Source organism: Thunnus thynnus, chromosome 16, assembly GCF_963924715.1.
Source record: "Thunnus thynnus chromosome 16, fThuThy2.1, whole genome shotgun sequence".
Taxonomy (NCBI): Eukaryota; Metazoa; Chordata; class Actinopteri; order Scombriformes; family Scombridae; genus Thunnus; species Thunnus thynnus.
The window spans coordinates 4,074,862-4,101,061 of NC_089532.1; the positions used below are offsets into that span (position 1 = coordinate 4,074,862).

At 40.1% G+C, this 26,200-nt stretch overlaps 1 protein-coding gene across 1 annotated transcript in view; it reads right to left on the reverse strand.

The window, feature by feature from the left end:
* The window catches only part of LOC137199729 (transcription factor IIIB 90 kDa subunit-like), a 125,420-nt gene that overhangs the window by 65,074 nt on the left and 34,146 nt on the right, over positions 1-26,200 (reverse strand). The window contains exons 7-12 of the mRNA XM_067614232.1: positions 22,991-23,140; positions 19,036-19,129; positions 18,812-18,938; positions 16,833-16,872; positions 16,205-16,297; positions 11,919-12,242 (exon numbers count right to left, since the gene is read on the reverse strand). Coding sequence (XP_067470333.1) covers positions 11,919-12,242; positions 16,205-16,297; positions 16,833-16,872; positions 18,812-18,938; positions 19,036-19,129; positions 22,991-23,140 — 828 coding nt within the window. The remainder of the gene's footprint in view (positions 1-11,918; positions 12,243-16,204; positions 16,298-16,832; positions 16,873-18,811; positions 18,939-19,035; positions 19,130-22,990; positions 23,141-26,200) is intronic.

Genomic DNA, 26,200 nt, shown 5'->3' on the forward strand with positions numbered 1-26,200 from the left:
TGAAGACCTGATGTCCATTTTTCTCAACATTACACTGTTTAAAACCTGTTACTAACAAAGTCCTGAAATCCATGAAACTATCAACACCCAGTGCTTTGCTCAAAGGCTCCTCACAGGTAGCTGCTGAGGCCGGCCAGAGTAAGAGGAACCAAACCTGTGGCTTTTTTTTTATATATATACTTTATTGACCTTGGTGGCTCTGGCTTGGTGACAAGCTGTACTTCAAAAAAACATATTAATGAACTGACTAAGTCCTTAAAAGCAAAACTGGCATTCTTTTATAGAAATAAGGAGATGTATTACTCTGAATTTGCAGAAAGCAAATTGCTCAGTCAACCTTTTTATCCGTTATGGACTATAGCGATGTAATTTATATGCACTCTCCTGCCTTTACTCTTAAACCTCTCCATGCAGTCTATCACTCTGCCCTTAGGTTCATAACGGGGACGGCTTTAGACCACATTGTTGTAAACTATATGAGAAAGTTGGGTGGCAGTCGTTGGCGGTGAGAGGAGAACTGCACTGCATCTTATTTATTTATAAAGCACTTCTTGGCAAACTTCCTGGGTATCTCACATGTCTTTTTAACTATAGATCATTGTCACACTGCAAGAGGTCCCCAAGACTATTTAGTCCTCGAGAATCACCTTGTTAGTACTGAGATTGGGAAACTGGCTTTTAAATCTGCAGAAACTTGTAAAATTAGACAAGTTAATCCCTTTTAATCAATTTTAATCTCTCTTGACTGACAGAGTGTGAATGTACGTGTTTTTGAATTGATGTCGCTTATGTTGACGTCTTTGGCCTGTTTGTTCGTCATTTTTTGTGTACTTTCATTGTTTTTATAGGTATTTTTATTGTTTCTATTAGTCTTCTGTATGATTTGTTGTTGATGTGTACTGTAACTTTACTTTTATAATCAGGGCGTCCTTGTAAAAGACTCTCAATGGCCCTCTATGTTTAAATAAAGGTTATAAATTTGAATTCATAGACAATGTCCATAAAGGGTTCACAACCACCAATTAATCATGATTCGTTATTGGGTTTTAAGTTAAATAGTGACAGCTCCAATCGTTAAGAATATAAATATTGCAAGGAGAAAAAACAAAAATAGCAACCTGTGGTATTTTAGCTACAACTCTGCTTTTTTTTTTAATATCTTTTATCCCAACTGTCTCCACCTAAGAGGACTAAAACATCTCTTCAGCACCTTCATCTTGACAACATAAACACATTAACTTTGCTAAACGCTTCCTGCTGCTCTGCTCCTCTTTCAGCTGCGAGTCCAGCTTGTCTGAAGACGTTGCCATAAATGCAATTTCGATTGACCCGAGTGCGCGGAAGTCTCCTACAATAATAATAATATGACTTCTTGAAAGGAAACGATATTTATTTCAAACCTGGACGTGGAGATCCGAGCGCTCAGACTCAGAGCTGCTTTGTGTTCCAGACAAAAAAACATTATTCAAGAAAACCGACTTTTTAAATTATTTATAAGATTGATGTTGTTGATACAGTGAATAACTCGCTGAGTGGTTGTATTGCATTGTATTATTGTTTCCATCAATGTTTTTGCCATGTCAGATCTGCCCTGCTGACCCCTCCCCCTGAACCATTGTGTTATCCTGACTTTTCCTTTTTCTGTAAGCACTCAACGCCCTGGCAGAGCTGGTGTGGTTAAAATGAAACTGTCCCAGGAGACCAACTTGCATTTAGACCCTGAGACTGTTGAAGTGTGAGATTTTTTTAAGCAGCAACTGAATTGTAAGTTGTCAAGTCTCCCAGTAAACCCAGCGAGCCAATTTTACCAAACGCGTTTTCTCGACGTGTCAAACTTGGTTTTAGTGATGTCGCCACATGTCTCCACATCTGATATTTACTTTGATGAGTGCAGTGTTGTATTACTGATAGAATTGATAGCCAAAAAATATCACATCTTGTTACAGAGAAAGATCTTCATGTTTAAAGAAAACGATGAAGCTCGGCAGGAGACGGGATGCAGACTGTGGTCTCTGGTGTCAAAGTGAAAAGCTTTTGATCGCCTGTTCGTCCACAAAAACCTCCTCCAAGAATCTTTTCTCCAAATATTTCATCCTGAAGATGACAGTTTGCCAAAATGTTGATTTTCATTTGTTGGAGTAAATACTTGAGAGTTATGAGAGTGCAGCTTTTCCATTTTTTATGATGTCTGCCTGCGAGCCAGCACTTTACAAGAATAGGTGTGTAGTCAGTTTTTTTTTATTTTAAAGAAATGTCAATCAAACAAACACGACTGCTTTCCTAGTGAACATAAAGATAGTTCGTTTTGTGCCGTTTGTTCTCACTAGAAAAAAAAACAACAGCAGCTGTTTGGTCAGCCTCTGTTAGTCAAAGTTTCAGTCTGTAGTGATTCAGTTGATTCATGAAAACTTTTCTGCACATTTTGAGTTAATCTCAAACACTGGCTGACCTGGGTGGCACTCCTGCTAAAACCCCGTCCTGCTGTGTCAGTGTGTGTGTGTTGGGGGGGGGGGGGGGGGGGGAGGGGATAAGGGGGGATAGGGGGCAGGGTGGGAGTGAAATCTGCTGTGACGTAACAGCCAGAGGCGAGCGCTTTCCTGCCTTTGCCCGCCTGCTAAACGGTAGCTGTCATCTCCCGTCAGGCTGGCGGCGGCAGACGAGACGGCTTCCCTTTCCCTCCTCGGGCCAGAAGACGCACATCATCTCCAATCACAGCCGGCTGCTGTGACGAGCCGCTACAGACATCTCACCAGAGAGACTGACTGCTAACTGCTGCTCACACACACACACACACACACACACACACACACACACACACACACACACACACACACACACGACAGCCTGATTTCATATTCCACACCACGCTGCTGCTGCTGAGGTAGCTTAGCTTCTACTGACTCAGTGAAAGCGTGTGATTGGCCGTCCACGGAGAGTGGCCTGAGCTGGAAATAAACATCACACTGTTGTTCTTCTTCTGTTTCTGCTGTGTATCAGTGACGCCCGTCTCCCTGCGCTGTCATCGCCTGTCTGTCTGCCTGCCATCCAATCAGTCACTCTCCTCCTCTGAGAGGTCGCGTCCATCCGGCCATATGTCCGTCAAGCTCTACTGTATCGCTCCAGGCACTGTACACACACACACACACACACACAGGCCTGCCCAGCTGTCCCAGCAGCAGCAGAGAGGAAATGAGTGGAATGAGTAATTGGATAAGTTTGTGAATGGATTATCAGGATAAATTAATAATAAGTCATTATTAATTAAAAGGTCCAATATGCTTGATTTCCACAGTTCAACATCATGAGGTGGCCACAGGTTGGGAATTTTGTTGATTGAACAAAACCAGTAAAATCAAATATTCATTTAACAGGTGCTGAGATTTATCTACTCATCACCCCCCCCCCCCCCCCCCAACACCCACCCACCCACCCACGCATGTTTGTACGATGCACTATACTCATGACAACCATCACTGAGGCTGCAGGAGACATTTTTTTTGTGTAAGTTACAACAATAACGAAGGATGTGTCCAAAATACTTCCTTCATTCACTCATTCAATACTCGCTACATGACAGACAAGTCAAGTCTTTTTATTTCTATATATGAAAAATCACAAATTTGTCTTCGTAGTCTGCACAACATCCTCCATCCTTCAACCCTCAGTATGATGAATAAAGACGAATAAGATTAATTTATAGATAAATTTATAGAAACTATAGATAAACTGTTAACATAGTGTGCAGGCACTCAATAGTCAGTAGTGAGCAGTAAATTGAGATTTTGGACACTTGCTAACCTTCATCACTCAGTGTTTACATGCAGCAGATAGAAGCAGGTTTCTCCTCTACCTCTGACCTCGCTGCTCGCTGCTTTATGACTTTTTTTCAGATCAGACAGACAGATAAGAACTTTTCCTGACAGCGTGAAAGTGTCTGAATTTAACAAATAGTCAAATGTTCAGCAGTGATATTTAGACTCCTACGAGCTACTTTGTTTTAGATTCAGTCAAACATTGGATGACATCATTTTAAACATGAGGACACATTGCTTCATGTAATGATCTGTCCTGCACACGTGTACTTGTAAAAATGTAAACATGGTGCAAAAATCTGCGTTCTCCAGGAGAAACCTACCTGTAGAAACCAGGTTTCTCTAAACTCCTTCTCTGATTACAGTAACCAGGTTTGTCATTTACGTGACAGTTAAGAAATCAACTGACTGGAAGCCGGTTAGTTACAGTAAATGCATGTAAACACACTGAATGATGGCTGTAGTGTCACATTTTCACATCCCATGTCTAACTGAGACAGAATAAAGCAGATATCTGCACTAGTATAAAGAAAATCTCTGATAATTGTAGAGAAATTATTTTATATATGAAGGAAATCTGCTAAACAAACAATCACTTTTAAGACTTGATATTAGAAAAATGATGAAAATCCCCGCTCAGAGTTGGGAACACTGGCGGCTGCTGGGATCAAACCAGTGACCTCCTGGTTTGAAGTGTTGCCTCTCGACTCATTAGCATAGCAAAAAGACGACACAAAGGGGGTTGTAAAGCTTTTTTTTTCTCTACAGATCTGACTGCTGAGGAGGTAAAGTGTGGTGCCGCTGAAGCAAAGGATGAGACTTTGCATTTTCTTTCATCCTTGAAGGACTCCTCTGTGGACAGAGAGAGAGAGATGAGACAGATGCTGCTCATTTAAAAGTCTATAATTGACTCAGCAGAGCTGCTGTCAGAGCGCAGATCTGTCACAGAGCTTCTACCACGCCCCGAAAACGCTGAGAGCTAAGATTTACTGCGGTAATTGCTGTTAGCGAGGAGGATGGATGGTAGAAAATCTTTTAGGACAACAACTTCTGGTCTGGGGAGCGATGTCGGTTTTCTTAAATGCAGCCTAACAGCTACAAAAACGGGGTGTGAAACCGAGTTAGATTTTAAAAATGAAATGGTTTCTTCAAAGAGTAGAAGGCTCTGATGAAATCTACAGTTTCACACACTTCAAACGGGCTCTTTTCCCCAGATGTTTTCAGGCAATAAAAACGGCAGAGTGGTTTGACAAGAGCTGGGGAGCCGCGCTCGCTGAGGTAGTTAAGGTCGGGGCAAACGTCATTGATTGAACTAAGTGCTCCACTGAAAACAGTGTGCCTCAATCAATGCTGCCTCTAATGGCGCGGGGGCCAGAGCTCCCCGAAGACCTCGGAGAGACGAAGTGACAAAGTCGCGCCGAGGTGCCGGAGTCACGCTCTCTCTCTCTCTCTCTCTCTCTCTCTCTCTCTCTCTCTGTGTCGGCTCGGCTGCTCGCGGGGCTCGGTTTCTCCTCCTCTGATAGCGCGAGTTAATGAAAATGCCATTACAGAGACAGGCCGTCGATGAGGCGGCCGAGTAAAACAGGGTGAAAGATAGAAAAGAGCTTAACTAGGATGCACAGCTGACAGCGGCTCCATGACAACGGAGATTCAAAAATAGATAAAAGTTCTTAATGTTTGGGAACATTAAGACCTCGAGTTAATAATCTATTTAATCTTCTGCTGTGACAACAACATTACTCTCATTGAATATAAACATTATTCATTCATAAATTAATAAGTAGGTAGTTTGAGCTGATGGATAGAAAGATTTTACACTTTCCTGTGAGTAAATAAAGCAAGAAAGCTGCGATGATTAGTCGATTACTGTACGAGTCTATCAACAGAAACTGCTTTGATAACTGATTAATTGTTCATTTTCAAGCAAAAGTACCAAACAATTAATCAATAATTCAAGAGGAAGAGGAAGGAAACGTCTGGATTCGTTATAGTTTAACTTCACTTCTGTTTTAACCCATTTTTGGTCCAATATTCAACATAGTAAAGTCAGTTCTATTGTTTATGTGTATTATTATTAAAAAGTGAAGTATAAAAGTATTTTACTCACTTGAATTATATTTTCAGCATCCGCGTAGCTGCAAGGAGACAGACTGAAATACATTTTGTGATTTTTCCGTGTCTGCAAGAATTCACGTGGATGTTTTCGTGCAAATTGGACACACAAACCTTACGCTCACGTCTTCACACGTGTGACGCTTTCAATGATGTATAAACAGAAAAGTGTGCATGTTTTCACTCTACATTCATGTCTGTTTTAGAGGATATAAAACATCCTTTAGTGGGATTTTCATACAGATTTTATGTCCGAGTCATCCCAAAGTTCTTGTTGTGACTGCTGCTGAAAAAAGACAACAACAGCATTAAAAACAACTTCCTCGTGTGATGTTGACTAATCGTTTGGAGTCATTTTTTTTTAGAGAAAAATGCTAAAAATCTCTGGTTCCAGCTTCTTGAATGTGAATATTATCTGGTTTCTTTAGTCCTCTGTGATAGTGAACTGCTCATCATCTGTGGATTGTTGGTCGGGGCAAAAAAAACCCAACAAAAAACACATATTAGGTTGCATCTCGGGCTTTAGGAAACAGCATTTTTCAACATTTCCTGACGTTTTAAAAGACCGATCGACGAATCTATTAACTGATAATCTTCAGTTGCAGCCTTAAACCAGTGACTACGTTCCAAACTATCCCTGTTTTCTTTTCCTCAGAGAATCCAAAATTACACCCTCTCTCTCTCTCTCACTTCCTCCAGTGCCGTGCCCTCTACTAACAATGTCCACAAAAACTGCACACACACACACACACACACACACACACACACACTCGAGCACACAGATGAAAGACTCAGCCCTAATGACAAGGTACCCTGTCCACTTAATACTTCAAAGATTAAACCGAGGGGGGGGGGGGGCCATGATACCCCCCGGTCCTCTCATATCCACCACAATTAGCCGAAGCCTGAACCAAACCAGAACCAGCCTGAATCCGCAGAACCTCAGTCTGCATGCAGCTCCCTGTAACCAGACTCCAAACAAACACAGAGACATGGAGATACACACACACACACACACACACACACACACGCAGACTTCAATGTAACCGGAGACGAGACGTCTTTTTCCACCCACACCGGTCACACACAAATGAAATTACACACAAATAAACAGAGTCACAAACACAGGCCAATAACCAACTCGCACATAAATCGTCCGTGTCGAACCGAACAGGCCGAGGAAATAAACTGGAGAGTCGGGAACAAAAAGTTCACTGCGTCTCAACAACCGCCAAGATCATGCCGAGAAGTCTTATGTCATGTTTTTTTTTTGTTATTTACTGTCGTGCATCTTAAGATCGTTGCATCCGTGTTGTAAAACAGGAGGAAAAGAGGAAGATGAGAAAACAGCAGAAAGACTTTTAAATAAAAAGTGTGTTCTGCACCTCAAAGTGAAGGAATTTAAATATTGTAATCTGGTGTGAATAACAACATCACTGTGAAATCTATCAGAATACGCTACTGGAAGCTTCGTGTTTTTGGTGCATCTGTGCTTCAAATGCTTGAGTCTAAGTTTATACTGTACGTGCATTATATCTGCATTTATATCACATTGCAAGGTGCTGTTAAGGCGCTTTGGAAGACGGAGAGGTGACAGTGAACGACTGTATGTAAAGATGGACGTAGCGAGGTGTGACGGCACCCGTTGGTTTGCTTTGGAGCCGGTTTGAAGATGATTGACTTGGTATTTCTAGAGAGAAGTTGAGGCTTTTTAAACGGGAGTCAGTTGGAGCGTCTAGCGGCCGTCGATGGTGCAGCATCAGACAGAGTTTGGTTGCACTTTCCCGCTACTTAGTGAAAAAAAAAATAGCTCATTATTGGAAAAACGCTACGTGATTCTGAAAACACCAACGCTTAAGAAAGTACGCTGACAAAACTCAACCGAGGCAGCAAAATGCAACCAAAAAACTTGTGAGTCTTTGACTGATCTGTGACTTTCAAAATAAAAATAGAAAGAACAGTCATGAGATAAAAAAAGGTGCAGGCCAAAATGGCAGCACAGTTCTGTCACACAAACCAACACACACACACACACACACACACACACACACACACACACACACGCAGTACTCTCTCTCTCTCTCTCTCTCTCTCTCTCTGGGGGGAACGAGCAGCTTCTCTCTAATCATTCGGTCCCCCCGGTGAGATCAGCCTCCAGTCCCACCGGCCAACAATTAAACCCCTTCAATCACAGCCGTGTTTCATGTTTTAATGACGATTCTGTCATTCACGGCTGCGTACGATGACTCAAAGTGATGTCACTCCATAACAAAAACCAGTTAAAAAAAAAAAAAAAAGACAAGACATTTACAAGTAACATAAGATCTTATGGTTCACCGAGCTGTGATTCACGGTGGCGCGGCGATGGCGGCTCTTCTCGCTCTTAACCTCGTCTCTGTCGTGTGTTCACGTGACGGGATGATGTCAGAGGCGTCGGGGGACAGAACGCCTCTAAAGCTGGAAGTTTTTATTTTTGTATTTAGCTCTTTTCAGACATGGAACCTGTAACATCACTGGTTTCATCGGGATGTTAAAGTGACGGCTTCTTGTGATACAGACAAAAGCGACTTTTATGTAATCGCTCCTTTTGGTTTTATTCAGATATGAAGGGACATTTATGGAAAGAGATGAAGCTCATGCAATACAGCTGCAAATGTTAGATAGTTGATTAACTGATTAGTCTATTTTTATAATCACTTCAGTCATTTTTTAAGCAAATATGTCAAATATTTGCTGGTTTTAGCTTTTCAAATGTGATGATTTAATACTTTTGTCATCCGTTATATTAAACTGAATATCTTTGGACTGTTGGTCAGACAAAATAAGACATTTAAAGACATAACCTTGACAAATAATCCTCAGATAAATCCATAACAAATATAATTGTTAGCCTGATAGAAAAGAAGATCAACTTTTTACGTGTACAGGCTGCATCACTGACTGACATTTTTACATCACTTTCATTATTAAACGTTACTAGAGAGTAAATTCTCCCGCCTGTTTTATTAAGTCCAACAATGCACAAGTAGTGAATGACAGGATGTTGAGTTGCCACCATTTAATTCCTGTTTTCCCACATGCTGTTTGTACGGAAAGCGTTTCGCTGGATGTACTCGACAGACGGCGTAAAACTTTAAATCAAGCTATAGAGAGAAGACATGAAGGTCTGATCTGGTCTCTTCTGCTGTAGTCACATTGTAGGGAAACTGTTTTATAGATTGATTTGATATGAGAACATCAACTCCTTAAAATCGGCCTTTTAAAACCATTTTATTGTGTGTATTAAACTGATTTTGTGTGGAGGAGATGATGATTGAGATATCAGATTTGCTCGAGTATTTGCAGTTCCACTTGTAGCTGCTTGTTTTCTGAGTCTGTCAACACTTCAACTGTATGTTTATTCTGGCGCACAGTTCCCTCCTGATGTCACTGAGAGCATCTGTTTAAATAAACAATTAAATACAACGTTCATAAAATAAAAAGATGTCGTTAGAAGGTGAAATAAGATGCAGATTTCTTCCTCTCTGTCCATGTTTGACCTTTATCTGCCAGCGTTCGGTTCAGACTTCCCTTCATGACTCGTATGTAAAAGCGACACGGTTGCTTATTCACATTGAAATTGCCAGATTAACATAAAGGGGGTGGATCTCTCAAAGGGGCTTTTGACTTGCTTAAAAAGTCCTTTAGAGCGTTAATGTGATGTAGCAAACGAGCGTTTCTAAATAAAGAGCCACATCATTCACACTTTAGCCGTTAGCGGACGTTCTTCTCCGGCGGGAACGTAAAGGGATCAGCGTCTTTACTTATGGATACTGCTGCAGGGATTCAAACCTGTGACCTTTAAGATACAGGATGTTCTCCACCCACCCCCCCCCCCCTCCCTCCCTCCTTTCTCCCTGCCTCCATCCATCAAAACACACTTCACCTCCTCCCCACCGTGGCCTCTCATGACTCCCCGTCCTCCCACTCAGAGCCATAAAAACACAGGTTTCCTCATCAGGACAGATGTAGCCGCGTGGCGCTATTACCTCACATCCATCAACGCCTCTGCACGACTAGATAAAGGGAGTAAGGGGGGTGGTGAGGGGGATGGGAGGGGGGCGTAGAACATCCTACTTGTGTAATTAGGTAATTATGGGCGACGCATGATGGATCCCTGTAGTTGTTGTATTTTTGAAATTGTTAATAAGTCACGCTGACAGAGGGTGTGATCACTCCTACAGTTTGTTTTCCTTTCTTTCTTTTTTTTTTTTTCTAATCCTAACCACAGAGGAAAAGTTCAGTCTGTTTTTGTTTTTAAGCTCACTTGGTTCACATTACCTGACTGCATGTGAACAAGAGCCTGTAAACCGCCCACAAATCTCATGAACAAGTATTGCGTGTGTGTACGTGTCTTAATCCTCCGCGCCACAGAGCTCCGACCCTCTCATCCACCCAAAACTATTAAAAACACATCAATGAGCCTCACCGCAAACACCCTCCTGCTGCCAGAGATACTCACTACAGCACCGAATGTGGATTAATACGCCACTGAAAGTAGTCCCTGACAAATGCACTGTTTACATCTGTTTGAGTTACTTTTACTATGACAATGTTACTGAACATAGAAACTCAGGACTCTCCTTGATAATGTGACGACCCTATAGGTTTATATTAAAACCACCAGTTTTAATTATTTAAACTTAGTTTCTGAGAAATCTAAGAATACTACGATACCCATGAGCCTCAGCCACCGTTGCCATGGAGAAGAAGCCAGACAGCGGTGTGAATCAGACTTCGTCACTGAAGTTGTCAACAAAACGTGACCCAGAAATGAAAAGTGAACTGATTCACTCTGATATTGTAAAATCAGTTTTATTGGCTTCCGCCCTCCGTTAGCGGCACATGTGACTGAATATAAAGCTTGTGATTGGCTGTTTCTTGCTGAAATGTACCTTGGGAGTTGTAGTTAACTTCTACTCAGGTATCTTTAAGTTTTTATTAAAGAACCTGATATTTTCTAACGCAGTTGTTCATCTGTTATACTGATGATTTAACCAGGAGAGTTTCATGATGATCAAACTGAGAATAACGTAACATTTGTCTTCCAGAACCAGGAGCGACTGAAATATCTCCTCCAACTTAACAACTATATATATATTTGTTTTTTTAAAAGATGCAATACATGCTCAGTTCAAAGACGGTCAAACTGCATTCCCCCCATTTTTTGTCTGCATACACACAGTTTTACTATGAGTATACATGTTTTCATGACATTATTTGGTTCACCTGAGTTTAAATGCTTTACTTAATTCTCACCTGGACACAAACGCTGTCAGACAAACTCTCTGGAGAGGAACGCTTGACATGAACGTGCTGCAAATAAACGAAACATCGGCAACAAATTGCAGCCTTTTTTGGCGCGAACCCACATGTCGACTGTTTCTGTTTCGAGGGTTAAAGAAACCGTGCCTCCTGAACGTCTCACACACACACACACACACACACACACACACACACACACACACACACACACACACCTCCTTCATGTCTGCGGCTAAAGACTAAAAAGGGTGAAACGTAATAAGGGATGACAAATTTCACACACACGGCTCAGCCAATTTCATTCTGGCGCGGAGTTAATTCCAACAATTAAACCTGAGAGAGCATTCTTTAACTTGATTATGGGTTATTATGGTGATACAGTTCTTTAGGTAGCAGACACAGTCAAGGATGAAATGTATCAAATCATCCTCGAGGGTACTGCTGCTTTTATACAGATGTTTGCTCAATCAAACAATATAACGGCTGAAATGTTACCTTAAAAACACCAAATTCTTCAAATTGCTTGACTCTGACTGCTGTTTGTACAGTCAAGATTTATTAAATACAATCACTCTTCCCGCTCATCTGCTTGCAAATAGATGACGTTCAAGAAAACAAACCTAAAAAGCTTTTTTTTTTACCAACAAATGAGATTATGACGCCTCAGAAATCAGCTATCTGTGCGCTCACCGTTCTCCTTCTCGTCTCCGATGCAGTTGCTGATGGACTCTTTGAGACCCAGGGTGGCTGCGGTGGGCATCGTGCCCAGGATGGACGCCAGCGACGGGCCTTTTCGCTTCGGGATGTCCTCCTCCTGCTGCTGCTCCTGCTCGTCCTCCTCTGGCGTCTTCTGCTCGAGTTTTATCAGAGCCTCCAGCGTGAGGTCGCCGAGCTCTTTGCCGAAGTGCTTGGCCACGGCCTGAAGCTCGTCCTCCTCCTCGTCGTCGTCCGCTTCCTCGTCGTCCGCCGTCTTAGACGACGTGGAGAGGATTTCGTCGATGTCGTCGTCACCGTCTGGGAGAGGGACGGAGGGAGTTTGAAACAGAATTGATGTGGTTCAGACGATCTGCTACAATAGTTAAATAAGTCATCAGTCTTTTTTTCCCCACCACTAATATATGAAATGAACACGTTACATATGGTGAACAACACATCTACAGTACAGGCCCCTAAAAGACTTTTTTACATTTGATTATAAAGTTTAAAGGTGTTTTTTTGCGTTATTAATTTCGGACGCATTTTCTCATTCCCCTGACTGAGAAAGTTAGCTAGCTAGCTTAGCAGCAAAACTAGCTAGGTCCAGCACAAGAGTGGTGATGCACAAAAAAATTCCTCCAACAACAAAATAGGTTGTTTTGTCTCCAGAAACAACTCATTAAGAATTTTCTGATCTAGTGTCCCTTTTTTGTCAAGTTCGTTCCAAAATGCATAAAATAGTTGCAAGAATCAAGAAGCTTTCTACTCTGCTAGCGCTAATGTTGAGGTTTAGTTAAGTTTAGGCAGCTAACACGACTCGGTTAAAGTTACAGAAACATCACGTTTACTTTTGTGGTAAAGACCGTTCCTAATGAACACTTCATTTTTAGGTTTTTCAAGGATTTGACTGCCTTCAACAACAGATCTAAACCTTCCATATCGTGCTAAATGTCCGCAGCATACAGCGTTCAGGCTCTTTCATGGCCGCCGGAGACGATCTGCTGCCGTTCTATCCGTTTTCTCAGCTCTGCTATCTTTATCCATCAAGTCTATTATTGCCAGAGCAGTTTGCTTCTCTGAAATGTGAAATTCACTTGTTTACAATGTGTACAGATTCCTGTATTTATTGGCAATTGACAAAATTTTTAATGATGCATTTCATTTGTTTCAGACTTTGTCTTCACACATAAACAGCACAAGGAAGGAAGGAGAAAACTGAGGCAGGGAGACCGTTCAACCTCCGTTCTGCTTCTCCTGCTCTGTGATGACATACACAGTGTTTTAATGTAGCAGATTTCATGGTAGAGTTGTTCTCATTAACATGTTTTTTTTAGTTTCCGTTGTTAGACAATGGAACATGTCTGTAAATTTGATCGCAGCTCATAAAGACCATGTTGGCCTGCAGTCCTTATCAAAATGCTGAGCTGCATGTAAAAAATATGATGACAACATTGTCAAACAAAATAAGCAATAATACAAGTTAACGGTTGCAGCTGTGCCGCTTCAGTGGCTCTGTGTTGACATTTAAAGTGAGTGATGACAGAAGGTCAGAAGCAACAAAGGGTTTCATATTCAAATACAGACAGAAAGCATCTAATTGAGCTGCAAATGTGTATTTACGCTTGGAAGACACAAACAATGTTGGCAAAATAACTGAATAGACACTGAAACCACAACGGAGCCGTGACTGAGGCGGAGTACAGCCAGAAGGTTAAACTGCATCCGTTACTTTTATTTTGAAGAGGCAAATGATTGGCTGGTTTAAATCAGTGGTATAATATGATCAACAAGTCATTTTCATCGGCAGCTAAAGTCAGAAGTATAATGACTCGAGTATGAGTGACTATCACAGCATATTTTCACTGATTATAGACACAGGATTCAGCTGTTTTAATGCCCATTGAGTCGAGAGTTGAGATGTGTTTGGATGTCATTGTGTGAGCCAAAAGGCCTAAATTATAAATAATTCTTCACATTATTTGTCTCACTTTTACGATGTTGTATCTTATTATGCAGTTCATGACTCCACAGGATTAATAAGGCAGCAGAGATTTACTATATGGTCAAATTGTATAATTAGTTGTGCATAATTGTACATGATAGCTTTAGTTTCCTAATTAAAAATTGCAAGAAATAAACTCATTTCATCACATCTGGAACAATTACTGTAGTTAAAAATATGTTTGTTTTTGTATGTTTTTAATGGTGTGTTGTGCTATGTGTAGTGTTTGCTGTACTTTGACAAATTTCCATTGTGGTGGACAATAAACTCAATCAATCAATCGTTAAGATGTTGCAGTGCACAAATGCAGTGAAATAATTGTGTTTCCCCAAATCGCTGAGAATAGAAATGGTGATAAATACACATCCAGACAAAATAATTGGATCAGAATTTTTGGCAGTCGTCTCTTAATCCCGGTATCTAATTAAGATGTGTCCTTTAATCAGCTGTAATTAAAATGTCCTCACTGCCCACAAGTCAGAAAAAGCAACTCGATTATCAGTTTGACAAGAAACGAAACGCCGCCGGATCAGAAAGCGTCTCAGCAGCTGGAGAAGCAACATGCCTGAAATCAGTGACAGCCTGCGACACACACACACACACACACACACACACACACACACACACACACACACACACACACACACACACACACACACACACACACACACACACAAACACCCCCACTGTGTGAAAACAGGGGGATACGAGGGGAGTGTGTGTGTGTGTATCAATGAGAGAGACAAAAAGAGATAAAGAGCTAAAAGGTTGAAGCAGATAAGAAGAAAAAAGTGACAAAGTGTCTGTGCTATGTTTTTTCTTGGGTGGGCCTGTGTGTGTGTGTGTGTGTGTGTGTGTGTGTGTGTGTACTTGATCGTTATCTTTGTGAGGGTCAATTTAAGTTTTGGAAGAGAGGACTTTATGGGAAAGTGAGGACATTTCGGTCTTCAAAAGGCTGTTTGGGGCTTTAGACTTGCTTTTGGGATTTAAGATTAGAAATGGGTTCAGTTTAGGGTAATGGTTCAGGTTCTCACAAGGATAGAGTGTATGTGTGTCTAAGATAAAGAAAAGACACACAGACAAGAAACTGAGTGACTCACAAAGTGACATAAACAAGCCGCACACATAAACTCAACCATCCCACTCAACCAAATCAACAGCTGGCCATATAAATGCTGTTACTTTAGTTTAAGAGGCTGTGACACATCAAGCTGGCGTTCAAAATCTCATGTTTCAACAATATAGTTTTCAGAAAGACGAGCACTAACAACAGCAAAAGTTCCACAGTTTGCTGAACTTTAACACGCCAATTTGCACTGTGTCGACTTGACAGCGCTGACCTTTGCTGCAACAAAGAGCCGGAAAATCCAAAATGGAGGAAAAAAAAGTTGCTCCATTTAATTCTTAATTGCTCTAAAGAAGCATGTTTTGCAGTCAGACAGACAGGAGTCGTAGCTAAATTGCCTGAACTTATTGTCCAATTAGTGACTGAGCTAGCTGGCTCGCTAACTGGCATTTAGCAACTTGTTTTCGAAATAACGCACCGATGTTTTTTACTGTGCTTTTACTTTATAGTGTGATGATGCCTAAAACGTTGATAACCATACTGGAGGCCTGCATGACGCTGTAAAGCTTACACACTAGAAACAAAATGTTTGGATGGAGAAAAAATGGAGTGTAACTTTTCAGGTCTCATTGTAGACAAACAAGTGGGGCAAAATAAAGAATTTATCCTCCTCAAGGTGGATATTTTAGCATATTGCAGACAAATTTGTTATTTTTTTTAGGTTATATAAATGAAATTGATGTGGTTTAATGTTACTATCAAGGCTTAGCTGTGCTTTGAACTACATCTAGCTCAAAAAACAGCTAATAGTAGCATGCTAACGTGCTAATTTTAAGTTTTAAAAACAACATGCTAATTGCAGCCATGTTAACATACATGTTAACTTTGGGATATTTCTTTTACGTGGCAGCTCGCTAACATGTAGCATGTTTGTGTGACATACTAAAGTTAGCATCCCAACACTGAAATGTCACATATAATTATGTGTCAATCAGCTCCATTCTTAACATTTCCATCAATGATGTACTGATTCACACAATTAATGTGCTTTCTAACGTCTCAACAAGTTCATACTGTTAGTATATGATACTAAGAGTTCAGAGACAGCTCTGGACTCAGCTCTGGATCAAACATGTGACCTTCAGGTTACAGGACAGCCTCTAAAAAAACACTCATTCAGCACCTTGACCAGCACCTCTCTCTGCTTCGTACCTTCTTTAGCGTAGGCGGCGTAAACTCCTCTCAGTTTGGGTCTGCTGTTCTGCAGCTCTGTGTCTATTTCATCCTGGTAGCTCTGAATTTCATCTGTTGAAGATAAAAATGAAAATTAAAAGTTTAACCCAGAATAATTCCCTGTCAGTAACATTACATGCGACACTGAAAAGCAGAGCTCATGTCCTTAAAATGATCGTGTAGGAGACGTGCAGGGTAAAGAAATTGCACATTGAATGCCTTTTGCAACCCTTTAAATTATATCTCCATTAGTTTCATAACTACAGTATAATATGCTGGTACTATAACATAATGTAAAGTTAATTACATATTGTGCAGAAACTAAACTGTGTGCAAAGCAGGGAGATGTTTCCTTTCATTCTGTGGCAGCGTTTCATTTTTTTTTTCTTGCTTTTACCACATCTAACACTCTCAGTCTGAACTGCATTTAGTCAAGGTTGGCCAAACGGCAGACACAGTGACAGACGTGTTCTTTGTCTACTATGAATGCCGGTCTAACTACCCTGAAAAGTAAATAGAATTTACTTTGCAAAATACATTAAAAGCAAGTGCAACCTGAGAGTCGGGACGCCTTTTATGTGCAAACAAACGAGGATATTATTCATACCTTCAACGTCATCCATCTTTTTCTTCAGCTCGATCTCCAGCTAGAGGGACGAAGACAAAAGGAGAGAAATTGAATGAAAGAATTAAAAAAAAGTGTTTTTCAATCCAACAGCGACTACAAGGTGGGATGATTACCAGGTGAATCATCTCAGGATAAAAAGGCCATCATGACACAAGGACTGTGGGTGGCTGACGGCGGCTGCCTTCACTTTCAGATGTACTTTTTTTTTTAAGTACATAAAACTAAGCTGAGTTTGATTCAGTGCGAGTTGTAAGATATCAGTAGGGTTACGTATCGTATCGTTTGGGTTGTTTCCGATACCGGTGCTAAAACAATACTTTTGAATAAATAAAACGACAATCGACGACATTAAAGAATTAATTAGATAAGAATTAAATTGTAAAGGCAAATTTGAAATTTAACTATATATTAAACAGTTTAAAGTATACTTAAATATATAAATATAAATAAATACACTTAACAAATTTACATAAATTCACATAAATAGAACATAACCTAACTACAATAATTTAACAAATTTTGAGCTGGGATCAATAATTGTCTCCCTAACACCCAGACTTCCTGTTGATGTGCTTGGTATCGGGTCACACAAACAGTTGAACACGGTGCATCTCTCTGCTTTCAAGTGTACTGTGTACATCGCCAGGTGCTTCATTAAATTTGAGGTGTTCCCCCTTTACATACAATTGTTTTTAATCGTTAGTTGGACGCCTCGGTGTTGGAATCCTTCCAAGTGAAATAACGCAACACTTTAGACCATTTAGCTTCAGGCATCTTAACCGTGTTTAAGGTAGCTACTAGCCAACGTTAGGCTACCTGCTGCCATCAGAACAAGTGTAATGTTGGCTAGCAAAGGCATGTGTGGTGATGCTTCTGTTGCCTATAAGGTCTGTTTCAGAGCACCAGAAGGCAAATATTTCGATTGACAGGTCAGGCATTTAAGTGGCACCGAAATGAGGCACCGAAATCTACCTTGCGATTCGGTCCGGTAGGTACCGGTCACCGGGTTTCAGTATCAACCCCAGACACCAACACCAGTTTTTCTGTACTGTAAAAGTAAATATTATATTATAATATATTATTCTTTTACTGCTGTATCTGGTAGAAACCTTGTACCAGTATTTTGCTCTATTTCATGATGACGTGAGAAAAGGTTGTCTGATTTCTGAGCTTCTCAAAAAAGGAAGTAAAATTTTGTTTAATATGAGAATCAAACTCTCATCTCATCACATCTTGTGGACTTTCCTTGGCGGATGTGACTGAAACTACATTCTTAGGTCACGTGGTAACAAAGAAACCATCTTCATAACAATTTAGCAAATTCAGTTGATGTGGTTGAAAGTTTAGAAAGAAACAAGCAAGTTGGACTTTGTGTTTTTCTGTCAAGCTGCTGTTTCCAAGTTCAAGAATGAACCTACGAGCTCAGCTCCTAGTTTAGACATAAAGTTGTAAGTTTTGACTCCAGCATCTCAAGAAAGATTAATCTTTTGGTGCATGATACTGGAAGCATAAATCCTAATTTGTTACAAAAAGAAAATGTTCTTATCAGAAAGCTGACCATGCATCATTTTTTAAAAATGTTTCATGCTACTCAAAATGCCCGAGCACAGTTCAAAGTCATGAGTTGCCTAAAGCCAACTAGTTAAAAGCTTCTAACAGTCTCAGATCAAACTGGAATTGAAGTCGTCCACCTGCTGCCTCTCCGCTGAGGGTGTAAATGTACAGAAGAGAGAACTTTGATTTATAGGTTAATATCCGTCATTAATTATTGGAGACAGCCTGAGGGCTGCATGTAATTTTAATAATCCCTCTGAGGAAAGTGCATAATTTCAGAAGCAACTGCATTTATTAAAACATTTTTTCTGATTTCAGAGATACTGTACATCTGTTGACCCTCAGATCAGTTTTAAAACTTCACGATCCAACTGTCTTAACTGTTTAGGATCCCAAATATGTACCTGATGGGCTTTTTTCTTCCTCAGCCCAGCTGTATAGCAGGGAGGGTCACACTCTTGGTCCAGATCCGTCCTCATGAACTCTTCGATGGTCAGCTGACTGGTGGGTGTGTCCTCAAACTCTATCAGTCTGATGCAGGATTACAAGGTGCAGGGTATCAGAGAATATTAAGATTAAATTACCAAATAAAAATCAACAAATTAAGATGAAAACTGTCACCACTCACCTTTTTCTTAGCGTGCTTTCACACACTTTTACGACACTGACGATTTCTTTGATGGTGCGGCGAAACTCGTGCATACGAGCGGCGACAAGAAGAGCTGAAAGACGTGAAAAACACATTTCGATGAGATTCAAGCAGCCACTTAATTTACGACACCGTCACTCATTGTCTGATTCTACACGTTATTTATACAGTAACTCAACCTGTGTCATCCCTAGAAACCACATAAACGGTACAAACACTACAAAAAATATGGAGGATTCCAGTATACTGTGTGTCTTATATAAAGCAATGGATATAATAAAAGGAAAATACATATACACACACATACATACACACATTATAACACTATATCATCAAGACACGAACACAGGAAAAGACGTGACTAAACACTCAAATATTAAGAGCTGAAATGATCAACTTAAGCAGCAACCATTTGAATTTTATTATTGACTTTTCCAGCAGAAATGGCAGGAATTTGCTTGTTCCAGCTTGTTAAATTTGCTGCTTTTCTCTGTTTTATATGATTTTAAAAAGACTTTTGAAGACGTCATCTTGAGCTCTGGGAACCTGACATTTATCACAATTTTCAAACATCTCACAGACAAAACAAATAACTGATTAATGGAGAAAATCATCAGATTAATTGATAATGATCGTTACTTGCGGCCCTTTCGGATATTTTGTGGGTTTTTCCAGACGTTTCTGCTTGAGCACCTTAAGACTGGAGGACAGAGCAGACAGGATGGAGGCACCTCAGCCTGCAGAGCCAACAGTCCGCCCCCGCACAAAAACACAGTTTTAAAAGGAGTAACAACAACACTAATATTATGCAATGAATTGCAGTGCGAGCCTTGAAGGGGAACAGTTATATAACCATCATTAGAGTTGCCTCGCTCAAGAGCCTGTTAAAAGATAGATGCATGCTTCTACTTCTACATGCACACTTCTAACAGCCTTTAGGACTGAAGTGGTAGCTTTTAGCTCTGCTGAGGACCTCCTCAAACATTTCATTGACATTATCTTGACACCACGTAACTGCAAAGTTGCTGGTTTTCCTTCCTAAATGCAGAGTCATTTATAACTTTACCTTCGTGACCTTTTTGTCTTTGATATCATTAAAAGTGAGCGACCGTGTGATTTCTAAATTCTTCCACCTCTAAAAACTTTTTGCAGATGCATGTTTTCGGTCTGTCGAGATATTTGCATCATATTTGTGTACAAACTTTTCCTTCTTCCATCTCGGCGTATCCTTTTCAATGATTTATGATAAGCAATTAATTATTCAGGCTATGCAGCAGAGGAACAGAGAAAAGTCGAAAATTGAAACCATGAGCGTAAACATGCACAGAGCAGAGGAAGCCGGTGATTCGGTTTCAGGACGTCTTAGCTGGTAATGCGTCAAAGCCGAGTGTATTCGGGTTGACACCAGCCAAAAACTAACAAGGAGAGAAGAGCTTTGAGCTCAGCTGTTTCACATAAACTGCACCACAAAACTCCGAGAGGATGACGGGGCCGGCGTGGCTTCACCCACAGGTCTCGTTGGCAGACAAACAAACAAACTGTGAAATACGTTTGGAAAACCGTACGAGAGGCAGGAAGCTACTGTAACTGTTGCTGGATGAACCTTTGAACCATGTTTTAATAGTACTACAAACCATACTTAACCTCCAGTTAATGTGCATGTGTTACATTATTGATCTATATGAGAAAAACACACATTTCACTACAGGAAGAGGACGTGTGTCAGGTTTGGATATAGAGCATGATGACTGGTAATACTTGTTTTTTTAACGTTACCTACATATTTGCTATCATTGGGCATAAAAATCTGCTCCAAATGAAGACTATTAAATAAAGCACTAGCAAGATACATTGACTAATTTTAAGACTGAAAATCTGAAAAAATGAAAGTTTCCCATCAAAAGGAGGTCTGATTGATCAGTAGTTATGAGTACATGAGCGTCCAAGCCTCTCTCTTCTTCTATCCTATCTCTCTATCCCGTGTTTCTGTGCTGGACCATCAGACGTCCCGGGACGCCTCTCTCTCTCCTTTTGGCAGTCGGTGCTTCATTTCCAGACATCTTGGATCTGGATCTTCGTCTTCCAGGAGAATCAGAATCTCTCTCTCTCTCTCACTTTGTAAGAGTAATGTGCTCGAGTTTCCCCCCCTTGTTGTGTGTGTGTGTGTGTATGTGTGTGTAATCTATCCTCTTTCCAGGTCTTCGTCATGGAGAGGAGGCTGTGTGGTTGAGGTTCTACCTGTTTTGGCAGAACCTGGAATTTGTTCTTCATATACAGTATTTTTGCAACCGATATGGATTCTCCATAGTGTTATTTTACTGTTTTTTACTGTTGTTGTATGTGCAGAAGAGACTGAAATAACATTTATGTGGAAGATATCGTCCTGAAGGGGGAGCCCTCCTCTGTTGGTCTTCCTGAGGTTTCGCCGTTTTTCTCTCCTGTTAAAAAGTAGTTTAGTCGAGTTTTTTCTTTATTTGAATGGAGGATGGAAGGTTAGAGAGTGTTGATGTATGACGCACAGATTGTAAAGCCCTTTGTGATTTGTAATTCGGGACTGTTTAAATAAAGTTGACTAGTTAAATTCCTCAAAAGAAGAACAAAACAACAAGAAATGGCAACATTTTTAGGACTTCCAAAACTGAAATTAGGATGAAAAAGAACTGAAAATTGTTAACTTTCATTTTTTTCCCATAATTTAGGCTTTAAAGAGAAGAGATTGACAGAAAATGTGGGGTGTGACATGCAACAAAGGTCCTCTACCGGAATCAAATGAAGGACTATATTTTTGGGTTTTTTTTTTAACCATTAAGCCTCCAGAGTGCCCCATTTAAGACCACATCAAGCCTACACTGGTTACCTGTTAGTTTTTGTATTTATTTTTAAATTCTTTTATTAATTCATAAAGGGACTACACTGCCTTGCATCAGACTACCTGTCAGAAATGCTCTGAAAATATTTATATTTTAACTAACTAAAAACCCATCTGTTTAGTCTTTTATAATTGTATGGTTTTATTATTTATACTTATTTTATTTATCATTCTTTTATTCTATTTTATTTCATCAACATTTTACTGTTGATCATTATGATTTATTGTATTGTATTTTTATTTACATTTTACTATTTTATTATAATCTATTTATTTTCTGCAGTCTTTCACAATATTATTTTTTATTGCTTGCATTATCTTTAATTATTTATATTTTATTGTCTTATTCAATTAACCTTTTTGTGCTCTTTTATTTGTTCTGATGTGCTTTAGACTCTAAATCCATTTTAAACATCCTACATTTTGTCAGTCGCTTGTAAAACACTTTGAATTGCATTTTACATGTAAGTTTTACTTACACCCACAAGTTGATCCTTGTAAAGTTTACATACAGCTGCTTTAATGCAAACATACTGAACAATGTTGGTTTGCTTGTAACTTCAGCCAGCGGGTGATAACTTCATACCAAAATATACCAAAGAGGCCAGACAGGAAAAGGATCTTATCATAGGTGGTTGGTTTTCATTAACACCTTTCATCACTCTGACAATGTTGCCAACTGCACAGTAAAACACTTTGCCAGCATTATGAAATCAACATGTTCATTCCTGCTGGATAAATATGAGACTGAAAGGTTAAGATAAAAAGAGTAAGACTGGGTAACAAATACCGACAGTTACTGAGCAGCTTTTTCTGGAGTAGCTGAGCTTGAAGTATTTTGATTAATGGCACGTTCACGTTAGATGCCAACAGAGCAGACAGAGTTAATCACTTTCCTTTCCCAGATTTTTCTCACAAGACTGGAACCAGGAATCCTCTGATGACAGGCCCTGTTGCTCGGAGCCTTCAGACAGCAGCCAGCCAGCCAGCCATCACTCACCTGCAAGACAAAATCCTCCGCGGCACAGACAGTAGATGTTAAACACCGTCTGGTCTCATGGTTACCTGCTCCGCAGAGTCCCGACGGCCGTCGTCCTGTGTGCATCCAGTCCCTCTTCATCCTCTGCACCAGTCTCATCGCTGTCATGGAGACGTCGTGGTTTTTCTCCCCGAATTCAAGCATCTGGGCGAAACGGGGGATATACAGGCACGGGTCTGGAGGAGACAGTTTAGTTTAAGACTTGCCGAGTGCATGTTATGTACATGTTATATATTCAAACATTCCTTAAAATCCTGCAGTGTTTACTCCTTTAGTTACAAAGAGTCTTTCAGACTTGTTTAATTCTCTCTTCATTAGAAAGTTGGATGAAGCAACTGGTTTTTAGTTCCGATCTGGATCCAGATGCAGATCCAAGAAAAGTTTCTTCACGCTGCAACATTTTCACCATTTTCTCATGAACTAGTAACCTGAGCTAAGAAAAGAAAAAAAATGATTAGATCTAGCTTTGTTTTCAAGAAAACTACTGTATGTAATATGAAGCAACTACAACCTGGAAACAGCAAACTGACTCGCTTGTTTTGGAGCTTTCAACCTTTAGTGTTATATTTAAGTTAATTACTGCAATTTACCTTTTAAGCCAACATGGATAAGAAGTCCTAAAAGTGCTCACAATCATGAAAAGCTTGAACATCTGCAATTCAAATGTTTTCTGCTGATGAAAATCATGTGATAAGAGTCAAAAGCCCCAGAAGCAGAGCGCATATTACATAATCATAACGTATTGTTACATATTGCAAGTTGTGTTCTTTCTCTCCACTTGTTTCCTGTCTCTCTCTAAACTGTTGACTGTCAAATTAAAAAAGTAAATGAGACAAACACATGAGATCACATTCAGTTATTGTCTGTTGAGCGATTAACAGGAGAGGAGAAATCATGAGAGAGAGCGTAGACAAACCCATCACGCTTAAGTAACCGGGACTCAGATCATATCTGTTTGTTTCTCAAACTCTGCTGCCAAAAAAATCTCCCAGAATGACACTTTAAACAAAACCGTCCAATAAACCGGCTGCTTGTGTATCCATGTGTCGTTTGTTTACAAGCCCTGTACACTTGTTTTTTTTTGGGGAAAGGAAATGCAACCAAGTCAACTTTTCCACTCTGGTCAGACTTTTTTTTTCCTTCTGACCAGCAGCTTGATTCAAACTCATCCAGATTTAAACATATTTGCAACACTAAGCCTCCCAGTATAACCAGTCTCCTACTGCTGGCTGCTAATTAGCTCCACTGGAGAAGTTGAGGATTAACATTTTGCTCAAGTGCACCTCGCTGCAGCCTGTTTCTCATTCAGTGTCCAGATTTTCTCAGCTGGCGAAAAAGGATTTGAACGGGCAGCCTTCCAATCGCGAGCTCGCTGCTCGGATCTTTCGCTGCTCCGACGTCTCTGAGACACTCGCGCAGAGGAGAGTATCATAAACTTCATGGAAAAATACTTTTCTGATTCTGCTGAGGGGAGAAAAACTATCAGAACCACCTGCTTTTGCCATGAAACAGCCTGGCAGGTGGCCAAATTGCCTTTAGTCTAAAAATGATTTACCATGCTAAGAAGTCTAATTTAATAGTGAAATTAGAGACGTCCTCTTTCCTCTGTAGCCAGGAGACAAAAAAAAAAAAAAAAAAAAAAGGGAGAGTTTCATGCCCCGGCTATGACAGTGGAGTCAAATATCTTTGAAGTCAGTGACTGCGTTTAAAGAGCAGTCCAGTGGAAAGCTGGTAGAGCCAGCTGGTAATAAGATCCAGGCTGATCCCTTCCCCCCCCTCACCCCTCCAACCCCCCTCCACCCCCCTCCGCACCATGTAATGATACGTCTGCAGAGCTGGCCATCACTGCTCTGAGTTTTACTGTCTGTAAATGCAGAGTCTCCATTGAAAAACAGGCTGCTTAAGAAAAAAGAAGAAACCTTCTTTCACTGTCGAATATAAATCAATCTGTGATGCTCAAACAGCCCGGGAGTCATTCTGTGATGGTGTGCTGTAGTGTACTTTTTTTTTTTTTTTCAACCCGTGTACCCATTTTCCCCTCAACCTGCCTCGCCTACTTCTATTTCTGTTCCCCACATTCCCCAAAATTACTCCGACCACCCCCAGAGAAGGGCCGTGAACTTGCTCCTTTCAATCCAACGGTGGAACAAGGCTGCATGAATAACATTAAAGTGTTATCGTTCAGCTGTGGGGAAGCTGCACCCTTCCCTCAAAAAAAACCCCCCAAACTGACATGAACCCGCAATGCATTCTGGTCTATGTTCTGTGACTCTTGATGTAGGAATTGGTCTCTTGAGTTTTCTTTTTCTCTGATGGATTTCTCCCTGTATGGTTATTGAACGTAAAATGCGAAAATAATCATCTTTAGACAGACAACTGATGATGTTTTAGATCGTTGAATCCTTTTCCTGACGTCAAACTCCACAGAAGCTGCTGGAAATATTTGAATTTGATGATATCGTAATGTTTGTGTGAGTCATAATACACAGAAGTTATAAAAATACATAAACAAAGACTGCTGGATGCAGTCATATCAACTGGAAAAAGCTAAATATATTGATTTTTGCTTTGTTGGTTGTTAGTTTGTCTTGTAGAAATCACAGAATGAAAGGTCGTGTTTATCCACCAGTGTATTTACTGCTATAAAAAGGAGTTTAATGCAGTGTAAAACCACTGAGACTCAATTAAGTTCTCTTTTCAAGCAGTAGTAAAGCTTCATGCTTCAATTTACGGACATTTTCAAAGAAAAAAAAAGTACCGAAATTATATACCATTATTGAAGATGCAGTCTTAAAAATGTGCTTAAATTGGTGGTTGTTTGACTCGTGATGATCATGAATTTGTGCATCTGATCAATTTGACATGATGTTTAGAAAAGTAAATATACATAAACAACATCAAACATTTGAGAGAAAAAAAACTAAGTAACTCTTTCTAACTTTAGGAACATTTCAGTTTATGTTTGTTGTAGTTTTTCCTAATCTGAATTGATTGAATCTATGGATAGAGGGTGTCGAATGTTGTACATATTGTACATAAGCCCTTGTAAAGAGAAGCCAAACTATGTTGCCCCTTCAAAACTGCAGGTTTACATAGATGTTTATGATGAAAAATCATATCAAAATTACATTCATTGTATAATAGAAGGATTTTTGGAGGGAGAAAGACAGATTTGTTGATTTTTGTTGACATTAGTGGGTTGTTCTGCTTTACACAGATCATGAATTCAGATTTCT